The following is an 11817-nucleotide window of genomic DNA, read 5'->3' on the forward strand; positions in this document are numbered from 1 at the left end:
CAGCAATCTTCTGGACCCTAGGTCGATGCTCAACCGCTGAGTGATGCCGGCCAGGTGGAAGGATATATTTTAACCCAGACTCATTTTTTTGTCTTTTTCTGAAGTGTCTATGTAGATTTTTTAATGTGGATTTTAAAAGATCTTTAATATGGGTTCTTTAAAAGACTTTTAGTTCACCCAAAGGTAATGTATTTTGAATAAAATAACATTGGGCTCTTGGAATTTCACTGGAAAAATGTCACATGAATGTCTAAGTTAGATTTCGAATTTAAGAGGCACAAGAGGTAGTTATATTCTTCAAAACTGAAAAGAAAAAGGCCACATCTGCATCTCTATTTTTAGACAGGCTATTAGGATAACATGTATTCTCCTACAAGCACACTCAGTTATTTCTCCAAGAGAAGTTGGTGTTCTTAAATAGCAGAATTTTTAGACTCGGTTGTCTTCCTTCATTTACTTATTGCAAAATTAGTAAAAGGTTACTAACTAAAATGTCTTAGGCTTAGGTGATTTATTTATCTTTACCCATTCCAGAGGTTGACATTTTCAGAAACAAACTGCGCCAGAGGTTGACAGCCAACCCTTGGACACATGGCTGAGAAGAGCATGGAAAGTGAGGAAACAAAAGAAACAATCAAAGGCCACAAGAAAATTTCTTGGAAGGAGAATTTCTGGTCCTGTATAACAAAATCTACAGTTTCTCTGCTTCTCAAAGGCAAGTATATGGAGCTCAAGGGCAGAAGCTTAAAGATGTAATGAACCTCCTTCAATATTGCAAGGAAAGAACTCTTCGGCAGGAAACACAATTTTTCAGAACATACATTAATAGGCACACATCTTTCCCCAAATGAACTGTCCAGGTTAATGAGACAAATCAAAATATACATAAAAACTAGCAATTAAACTTGTAGAGTCCCCCTCTACAAGAAAAAACAAGCAGAATTGATTTATAATAGGGTGTTTATGAAATAAAAGTGTTAAAACTCACACGTATACATTTGAATCCAATGTAATATTTAAAGCTTCATTCCTGGCACTACAGAGAATATCCGGTTGAAGGATGTTTCTTGAGTTAAGTTAATTTTAAGATTTGGCAATATCTGAAGCCACACATAGATTGTAGGATTAAGACAAATGACTCTCGCCAAAGTGAGAGCAACTCCAAATCCAGGCTTGGACCAGAGACCAGGCTGAAAGCAGGGCTGGAGGCTTGTTGTAGGCGCAGGATGATGGCCAGTCACTGGAGGAGGGAGGGCACTGAGATCAGGCCAAGGCCAGGTATAACTGTAGCTCTGCCTGCCTGGAGGCAGGTGCCAAGCTATTGTTGAGGGCTGGCTGCAACTCTTTCAAACAGCAAAGACCAGGTGAAGCATGACATCTGTCACCATTATGGAGGCCAACCTGGAGAGTAGCATCTCTGTCACCCGTAGAGCCACAATGCACATCCCCCTCTTGTATATCCCTAGGTTGAAGAGTTGGAGTTGGTGGTCTGAAACATGTGCTAGCACAGCCAGGCAATATTATGCCCAAGTAGGTGTCCTCCTTGGTGAACAGGTAGCCAGGCCACACAGTGCATGGTGCCACATTAAAGAGGGCTATCACTTCTAGCTGCAGATCCTGGCATAGCATCCTCTGAGTGTTTTCACCATGGTGCTCCACCAGTACAGACATGCTCATGATGACCCTGAACCCAGCTGAACTCTGGTCATGAGCCCGTAGGGTCAGCTCAAAGGTAGGCTGCAGTAAACACCATTGTGCTCTTTACTCACCCACATGCCAGACTATAGAACCAGCAGCTCTGCCCACGGTGGCTGTTCAGGAATAAACAGGAGGCACTTAGGGCCCCAAATCCGAGTTGAAAGCACTAACATACGTGATGGAGGCTCTGAGTGGGTGTTCCCAGTCTCCTGAATCATGCAGGAGGCCTGCTGGAAAACCAGAATGTTTTTGTTGATGTGGGTTATACGCAGGGTGATATTTATGCTGGAGGAGAACAGCTTATCCTTGTCCATGACTCTGATGGTGACATTGTACTTCAGGGTCTGCTCCCAGTTTAGAATTCCTTCTGCCAGTAGCTCACAAAGAATTACACAGTCATTTTTAGAGGTGAATTGTTTGCTGTGTGTTTATTACTCTCTGTAGTCTCTTTCACTTCTCCAATTAAGCAAGGTCTCTGAGTCCTGTATTATTGGTTCGGGCAATCACATTTCTTGCCTCTAATAGAACTACACCAGCTGAAAGCCACCTGCACTGCACTATAGTTCTCAACTTCTATTTCAGCCAGGTTTTGGAAATGGTTCCTTAAACTGCCTCCAGTCTTCTCTTCTACCCCATGATTTAGCTGTCACTCTTTAAAGTCAAAGATGGTGCTGTCGTTGTTGAGCGTTAGATATATTCTGTATGCCCTGAGAGATTGTGTGGAAAGTGTAGAACGAACTCCACCTTAAGGGTGTCATCTAGGTCAGGGGGGATCGATCACCTGCAGAATGCAGAGAGGCGGTGGAGGGCAGGTACTCCTGCAGGCAGACTCTGCTGTACTCCTTGCAGCTCCGTATGAGAGGACTGGCATTGGCATCCAAGACCCGCATTTTGCCCTGAGCTGTTCTGTCCAATCCCCTCCACTAAGTGGTAGCAGCTCGGCTCTTCTGGTCCAGATTTCTCCAGTAGCAACCAGAGTATTTACTCCCCTAATGCTCTTTTACTTCTAGGGGCAGGGGAGATAGTTACTGAAACGGGTCTGATTAATTCACAGAGAATTACTTGCAGTATTCAAATCTACTGCGGTTTAGGAGTAAACCTGGCTTCTGTTAAGATAGTTTCTAGAATTTCCAAAACAAAATGTCTGCCCTAAAAGCCATGTTATTTATATCCAGGATGAATACGAGTCTATGAAAAGCATTTCTAGGATTTCCAGTGAAGGTTTGAGGTTGAAGGGGCCTAGGGACTTCCTTTGGCATTTCCACTAGACCTACCCTGTCATTCTCGACTTCGTCCCTGCTCTCTTCGCCCGGCCGGAGGTGAAGAAAGGCTTCTGGTACTCACCCATGGTTCTGGCCACCGAGACGCAGGGCTTTGGCGAGCTTCCCCACTCCTAAACCTCTGGCCATTGCTTCCGGATCTCCTAGTGGGTCTGCTGCGTGATTCGGGGGCTGGGCAAGGACAGCGGGAAAGGAGACAGCGCTTCCCGCGCTCTGCTCCGTGCGCCTTCCCTGTGGGGGGGCTTCTTGCTGCGTCGTCTCAACGCTGCTTCTCAGATCCCGACACCTCGCCAGGGTTGCTCCCGGATTACAAAGGCGTGCTGGGAAGAAGAGTCGGCGCCTCACTCAGGATGGTTAAACATCCCCACGTTAGATTGCAGGAGGGACGGCACGCAGAGCTCGCCCCGGACGTGTTCTCCAAAGTCTGCGGGGATCGCTGCGTCATTGTCGCCAGTGGCGGGCGTCGCTTCGCTCCACCCACGGACTGGCCGACAGCGGCACCCAGAGGCCCGAGGTCTGCTTTCATTTCTGAAAGTCCTCGCAGGAGACCGCATTTGTTTCATTTCCAGGGTTTATTTTAGAATACCAGTTGGTTTAGTACAAAGGCTGTAAGCCATTATTTCTTGTTGACAAAACAGGAATACTATTGCCTTTCACAAAATTTAAATCAAACGTTTTAACTTATTAAAATGCATATTGACTTAAAATAAGAATTCTTACAGAATGTTCCCTCTTGACACTTCCTTTTAAAGACGATATACTATTTAAGCTTCTTTTTCTTAAAAAACTTTTTACTCAAGAAATTATCCATTGTAAAAAGAATTTTACATTACAAAAAAATTCTCACTGCAAATTCTAGTGTAAAAGACATTTTCTCTATAAAAAGGTAGAAAATCCTGATAAAAATTTTAAATCACCAGTACTTGCATTATATAATTACTGATTTAAAGAATTTATATTCTATGCCTATTCATACTTTTTAAATACATATATACTTTTTTCTTTTTTATTGTGGTAAAATATACCTGACTTAGAATTTACCATCGTAACCATTTTAAGTGTACATTTCAGTGGTATTAAATACATTCATAATGTTGTGCAGCCATCATTACCATCCATTTCCATAATTCTTTTCATCTTGTAAAACTGAAACCTACATACATTAAATGTTAACTCTGCATTCTCCCTTCTCTCCATTCCCTGGCAAACACCATTCCACCTTCTGTTTCTATGACTTTGACCACTCACAATACCTAACATAAGTAGAATCAAACAGTACTTGTTTTTTGTGTGATTGGCTTATTTTACATAGCATAGCAAAGTTCACCCATGTTGGAGCATATGTCAGAATTTCCTTCCTTTTTAAGACTGAATAATATTCCATTGCATGTAAATATAATATTTTGCTTATCTGTTCATCTGTTGATGGGCATTTATGTTGCTTAAAACTTTTAGCTACTGTGAATAATGCTGCTAAGAACATGGGTGTACAAATAACTCTTCAAGACTGCTTTCAATTCTTTTGGGTATACACCAACATGTGGAAATTGCTGGATCATATGGTAATTCTGTTTTCAAGCTTTTGAGGAACCACCACACTGTTTTCCACAGTGGCCATGCCATTTTACATTCCCACCAACAGGGCACAAGGGTTTCAATTACTCCACATCCTTGTCAACATTTATTTTCTGGTGTTTTTTCCCCCCCAACAGTAGCCATCCTAATGGGTGTGAGGTGGTATTTCATTGTCGTTTTGATTTGCATTTTCCCAATGATTAGTGATGTTGAGGAGCATCTTTTCGTGTGCTTATTTGGCCTTTTGTATACTTATGGAATTATATATATACTATTATAATCCTCCAAGTACTTAGTTCTTTCATGGATACTATTGGTTGCTTCTAAAGGCTGAATATTTGTGTCTTTGTCCCTCCCCACCAAATTCATATGTTGAAACCTAATACCCAATGTGATAGTATTTGGAGGTAAAGCATTTGGGAGGTGATTAGGTCATGAGGGTGGAGTCCTCATGAACAGTATGAATGCCCTTTTAAAAAAGGTTGCAGAGAGCCCCCACACAACTCCCACCATGTAAGGTTACAGTGAAAAGACTACTGTCTATGAATATGGAAGTCTGCCCTCACCAGACACCAAATCTGCCAGTGTCTATCTTGGACTTCTCAGACCCCAGAATTGGGAAATAAATTTCTGTTGTTTACAAGTCACTTGGTTTATAGTATTTTGTTATAGCAGCCCAAATGGACTAAGACAGTTGTCCATGCCCTCTCCTTCCTTCTAACACTTTATTTTTAGTTTAGGGGCCCATTCTCTGAGTACTTAAGGAGAAGCTGAACCTATTCATAGCTGTAGTAGGTTCTGAGAGATCGAAACCAATAATGATAATCTCATTCCACTTGTCAGCGTTTAGTTAGGAATATAGGCTTAAAATAATGAGCTTAGGGCATGGTTTCTCAGCCTTGATATTACTTTGAGACAGATAACTCTCTGTTGTGGGGGATAAGTATACTGTATATTGTAGAATATATAGCAGCATTCCTGGTCTCTACCCACTAGATGCCATTAGACCCCACCCCCACAGTTGTAACAATCAAGGAAGTATTCAGACACTACCAAATATCACCTCTTCCCCACCATCAAAATGGTGACTATTATTGAGCCAGGGATAGGTACATGACCCAAGTTAGTCCAACCTGATTGAAAGACAGACTTTGGTTGGGAGTAACCACTCTCTAAACTTACCATGGACAAAGAAGGAAGTTCCCCAGTTACTGCTGGCAGGTTTCTTGTGACCACAGACTTTGGAAGTTTATAAGGAGATGAGGGCAAACTTGAAAAAAAAAATAAAAAATATAAATAAATGGTCATTCTCCAAACTTAGGAAAAGAAAACCAATTTGTGCCAAGCCATGATTCTCTCTTACTTAGAGGCAACCATACTTCTAGAACTGCACTGTCCAATACAGTAACCACCAGCCACATGGCCACTTGAAATGTGGCTAGTCCAAACTGAGATGTACTGTAAGTGTAAAATACGCACCAGATTTTGAAGAATTAGTACAAAATAAGAATGTAAAATATATCACTCACAATTTCTATATTGGTTATATGTTGAAATGCTATTTTTGATGCTTAGATTAAATAAAATGGCATTGAAATTAATTTCACTTGTTTCTTTTTGCCATTTTAATGTGGCTACTAGATAATTTAATACACCATATTTGGCTTTCATCGGAGGTTCACATTAAATTTTTATTGGACAGAGCTGCTATAGACTACCTGGTTTTTCAGATAATTGATTTTCTTATTGTTTATATCAGTGTAAATTAGGTTGGTCTTTTTCTTCTCACAAAAAACATCATACTTGATATCGAAGACTATGTGTTAAATTCAAAAGCAGACAATATGTTTCAGGATTGAAGGAGGCAGATACCTTAGGGGATACTTCAGTTAATCCTTTTAATTATCTCTGACCATCTTCCATTTAAAGGTTTGCTAACTAAAATACTTAATAATTTTGGCAAATAAGAATTGCATAGAATTTAAGTTACTTTCTCTGATGAGGATATTGGAGCATAAAAAAACCAACTCAGGCAATTGAAATGCAAAGCAATATATGGATTATTTTCCATATATAAGTATAACCTCACATTTTGTATAGTTAAATAAAGCATTATGCAGAGGATAGCATGTTAAAACTCACATCTATCAAATAAGTAAAATCAGGTATAATTAAGGGAGAAGCACAATAAAATTTTTATCTTTGAAAAGAGAAAATAGATCATACTGGAAATTATAGATAAATCAGCTAACTTTCTTCAACACATTATAGAACAAAGAGAATTAATGTACGGTTATCTTAAGGAGCATAATTTCAACTTCAAACTTAACATAAAAAAAACCCAAACTGGTGACAGGCCATTTTCATTTCCTCCCATAATACACAGTCTACCTAAACCAAAGAGGACACATTCACACACACTATTAGCAAACCTCTCTGCTCCTAACAATTAGTACTGTCCTTGACTAGAGAGGAAATGTATATGAAGTGACTCTATCTCATTTTAAAGTAACATAGAATGTATTTTCTCTCACAGATTATTATAGGGGTTAGACTTATATTTATGTTCCTTCTAGATGGGTCAATTGGTTCATTCAAACTTTTTTTTGAACATCTCCCATGTTTTGGTACTAGGTACTGGGACATGATGAAAGGGACAGAAGACTCCTCATTATCATGGAGCTTCCAATCTGGGTGAGGGAGAAAATAAGTACATAAAGAAATAAAGTGAATTTTGGAAATGTTAATTACATTTTAAGAGCTTTCTCTTGAATTTAGATGTAGTTGTCAATATTTTAAAGAATAGAAATTAAATTTTTAATGACCTCGGTGCTCTACCAAACTGACCCCATTAAAAAAATAAATGGAAATAAGTAGAAATAAGTGGAAATTGTTGCATAATTAGTGGATTACATAATACATAATTGTATTTTTACATAATTATGTAAAAATAATTACATATTTTTTTGTGGATTGGCTTAAATACTACAGGTACGTGTTGATGAATACTCGATTATATACAGAAGAGACAAGCAGAAAACAGTAATCAAAACAGTAGAAGTGGAATGAACAAAAATCCTAACAAATTTAAAAATTACTGGCAGGTGAGTGGCAGGGAAGTAATACTTCAATTGTATTCTACCTCAAGCTGACCATTTGTCTGTCAGGCAACTCTGTCTTAATCAAACATTTGCCTCTAGAAGAACACTTACTTCTTTGTTTACACTTATATCTACATCAAACATATTAAAAAGAGGAATCACCCTTGTTCCCTTGAGGTTCTTCAGAACAGAAACAGACCCTGAGGCACGGGTCCACGCCAGTCATTTTCATAACCAACGTTATGACTTAGAATTATACTGTGGGCAGCACGTCCTCCTCACGCCACTGATCTGGGCACTTGGAAATGCACTGCATGGTTAATTATAACTGTATATGCCCTGGAGAGCATCCGAGATGTTAACAGAAGCAGAGAAGCTTCCCGCAAGGATGCCCTGTGTGCGACAAGCACCCGGAAGCCGAGGAGCTGCCCGGCCCCACGGCGATCCAGTCAAAGTTCTGGCTCACGGCGGGCGAGGGGCGGGGGCGGGAGGGTCCAGGTCTTCCCCAGAACCCTGTCCAAATACATATTTCCAAACCAATAGCTCTTTAAGAAGTTATTCCCATCGCGTACAGCCAAGTCCTCGCGAGAAGACAGTCTGACGCCGGCTAGCGTAATTGCGTGTTGCGCCTGCGCGCTCTCAGGCAGCCCGCACTTCCGCCTGAGTCGTGCTGTCACTCACAGCCGTCTCCCGCCCCGCCCGGTGACGTAGCACTTTCTTTTCTGCTTGGTGTGCAAGCCCCGGACGGAGGTGTGTGGAGCTGCGGAGCTGCCCAGTCTGGCGCTCAGAGCTGCGATTCTCGGCGAGATTTCGCGCTGGCCGCGCTCGGCCATTTCACTGGTAATCAGTCCCGGGTTGCTTTGCCGAGTCGGGAAGAACAAAGGAATCAGGAAAGAGACTGTCGGCTCCCGGCCGCCTTGCTCCGAGAGGCTTCCAGTCCGGAGAAGCTGGATTTACAATCGTCACTGGATTGTAAGTATCCGAGGCGAAGAGAGATCACTGCGCCCCGCTTTTTGACTATCTTTGATCCGGGGAAGTTTGTGGATTGGGAGTGTGTGCTGGGGCATTAACTTTCTGTGCTGCAAATCATTCTGAAAAGCCACCATTTGCTTTCCTGCTCGCTAGCTCTCTGCATTGTCCTGCAGCGGCATCTAGAGGTTGGAACTTGGCATTGCAGCTCATATATTTAAATGGACCTAACTGAGCAAGCCAGTGTCAGTAACAACTGGTATTCAGAAACAGCATATTTAAAGACTTGGTGCTTAATTCAAAATTAAGAAAAATAGACGCTTAGCTGCTGTACTACTTAAATATTTCAATTCGTAACAAACTGGTCTAACTGTTGCAGTAGCTGGAACTTTTTAGTGCAACAAGTGGTTATTAGAGAAGTGAGTCACAAAGAAAGATGAGTAAGAGCAAGGATGATGCTCCTCACGAACTAGAGAGCCAGTTCATCTTACGTCTGCCTCCGGAATATGCCTCTACTGTGAGGCGGGCAGTACAGTCTGGCCATGTCAATCTGAAGGACAGACTGACAATAGAGTTGCACCCGGATGGGCGCCACGGAATCGTCAGAGTGGATCGGGTCCCACTGGCCGCAAAACTGGTAGATTTGCCGTGTGTGATGGAAAGTTTGAAAACCATTGATAAAAAGACTTTTTACAAGACAGCCGATATCTGTCAGATGCTTGTCTCCACAGTTGACGGCGATCTCTACCCTCCAGTGGAGGAACCAGTTGCTGCCGCTGCGGCTGCTGCAGCTGCTGCAGCTGATCCCAAAGCAAGCAAAAAAAAGGACAAGGACAAAGAGAAGAAGTTTATATGGAACCATGGAATCACCCTGCCTCTAAAAAATGTCAGGAAGAGAAGGTTCCGGAAGACAGCGAAGAAGAAATATATCGAATCTCCGGACGTGGAGAAGGAAGTGAAGCGTTTGCTGAGTACAGATGCCGAAGCTGTCAGTACTCGTTGGGAAATAATCGCTGAGGATGAAACAAAAGAAACAGAAAATCAAGGCCTCGATATCTCTTCTCCAGGAATGTCAGGCCACAGGCAGGGCCACGACTCCTTAGAACATGATGAGCTCCGGGAGATATTCAATGACCTCAGTAGCAGCAGTGAAGATGAGGATGAGGCCCAGCATCAAGATGAGGAAGATATAAACATCATGGACACAGAGGAAGATCTGGAAAGACAGCTACAGGACAAGCTGAATACATCAGATGAACAGCACCCAGAAAATGAGGGAACCAATCAGCTGGTGATGGGAATTCAGAAACAGATCGATAACATGAAAGGAAAGCTCCAGGAGACCCAGGACAGGGCAAAGCGACAGGAAGATCTCATCATGAAAGTGGAAAACCTGGCTCTCAAAAACAGATTTCAGGCTGTGCTGGATGAACTCAAACAAAAGGAAGACCGGGAAAAGGAGCAGCTCAGCTCCTTGCAAGAAGAGCTAGAATCACTTCTAGAAAAGTAAGAAGAGTTTTGATGCTTAATTTCATCCCATAGAGTGGTCAGCATTAGAAGAAAGTTTTTGGCTTCATCACCTGGACTAGATATAACTTTGCAGTAATTGCCATTTCCTCTGCTGCTTTTTACTGAATTTGTCTTATAGACAACTATAAATGTGAATTTCTATTTCATTTGTCTCTCAGAATTTTGCTAGGTGTTTATCCTGTAGGAAGTAGGAATGTATGATAGATAAATGTAGGAAAGTTGTAAGATTAGTGGAATGAACAGTTCAACCTTAGTAATCACAACTTCACTGCAGGACTTTGCTGCTATTTTTCCATTTGCCAAAAGCTGCTATTGCTAGTCTGTGGTGCCATCTGAGGTCAATAAGAAGAGTAGTCTAGAGCAGTGAAGCTAGTTTATATTTTCCCATGCAGTGCCTAATTTTTTCCCCATGCAGTGGCTAATTTTCAAGCTCTTTTTCTATATGTAGGGTTGCAAATCATTTTATACAGTTGTTTTAACAATAAATAAAAACTAGTTTTCACCTCATAATGTGTCTTGCTCTTTTAGGGGTAGTGGGTGTTGGATCCTCTTGTGAGGTGGTTTGCTGGTGGGGTTTAACAACTGAGCAATTTGATCCTGTTTTGTAGGGAAAGAAGCAGTTATGTGGGGTTTTAAGGAAAAGATAAACACAGTAGGTGCAAACAAATTGAGAAATGTCATCTTTGTATTCTGTTAAGTTTCTAATCCATCTGCTCCACTTGGAGGTTAAGAAACACTAGGTACAAAACCTTCCTAAACTACCCTAATTTTTGTACATGAAGGTCTTTTTTATGCTTTGTGTGTGTTGTTTGTTTTTAAAAATATGTTGTTACTGATTTTTAGAGAGAAAGGAAGGGAGAAAGAAACATTGATCAGCTGCCTCCTGCATGCCCCCCCACTAGGGATCAAGTGAAACGCAGGCACGGGCCCTGACCAGGAATCAAACTGGTGACCCTTTGATGCACTGGACCATGTCCAACCAGCAGCCACATTGGCCAGGGCACTTTGTGTGATTTTTAAAAGCGCTACACTCATCTGCTTAATATATTAGAAACAAAACAAAGGGAGAGCTTTCAGGTACTGTTGAAGGAATCATTTCATTGTGTTGGATTAAGATTATATTTCTAAATATTTTCAACTTAATTTCTGTAATTTAATAATCTGACAGCCAAGGTGATTTGTCCATGTCAGTTCATCAAAGTTGCTCATAAAGGAAGTCAATACATAGTCTGATACTTCAAAATTTCTCAAACATAATTTTCATATTTTTTATATGTGCTTAAGATTCTAATCTAATGCCTCACACTTGAGCTATTTGGAAGAATCAGTGTTAAAATTTACAAAATGCAGAGTTGCCTGCAATTCATTTCTGATAGTTTATAAAGAAAATCTTTGGTTTGAAAATATTAGCCTCCTGAAGCAAAATTTAAAGCCCATTTTAGTTGGGTATTTGACAAGAAACTGGTGAAATGGTAAATAAGTTTTCTAGACTTCTCTAGTCTACAGTCATACATGCAGATATTTGGAGACCTCACAAGGATGATTTTTCTCTCATGTTATCTGATCATTTTTCTTTTACTAAAATGTTTTCATAATTTTGAGATTTCAGTGTAGAATATGGATGCTTAAGTACGGTTTCTCTCAGTATCTAGGTTTTGGATTAT

General features: G+C 40.9%; 1 protein-coding gene and 1 long non-coding RNA gene across 2 annotated transcripts; one reads left to right on the forward strand and one right to left on the reverse strand.

The window, feature by feature from the left end:
• Positions 1-3484: 3484 nt before the first annotated feature.
• On the reverse strand, positions 3485-8048 carry LOC148093193 (uncharacterized). The gene is made up of 3 exons (XR_015714387.1): positions 7817-8048; positions 5736-5823; positions 3485-3628 (listed from the first exon to the last, which is right to left on the reverse strand). It is a non-coding gene; the product is annotated as an uncharacterized LOC148093193 (long non-coding RNA).
• Positions 8049-8539: 491 nt separating this feature from the next.
• TAF7 (TATA-box binding protein associated factor 7) lies at positions 8540-10663 on the forward strand. Its single transcript, XM_016205550.2, has one exon. It carries the CDS (start codon positions 9060-9062, stop codon positions 10131-10133), a length of 1074 nt encoding a protein of 357 aa, XP_016061036.1. The 5' UTR covers positions 8540-9059; the 3' UTR covers positions 10134-10663.
• The last annotated feature ends 1154 nt before the right edge of the window (positions 10664-11817 follow it).

Source organism: Miniopterus natalensis, chromosome 4 (assembly GCF_054644295.1).
Source record: "Miniopterus natalensis isolate mMinNat1 chromosome 4, mMinNat1.hap1, whole genome shotgun sequence".
NCBI classification, from domain to species: Eukaryota; Metazoa; Chordata; class Mammalia; order Chiroptera; family Miniopteridae; genus Miniopterus; species Miniopterus natalensis.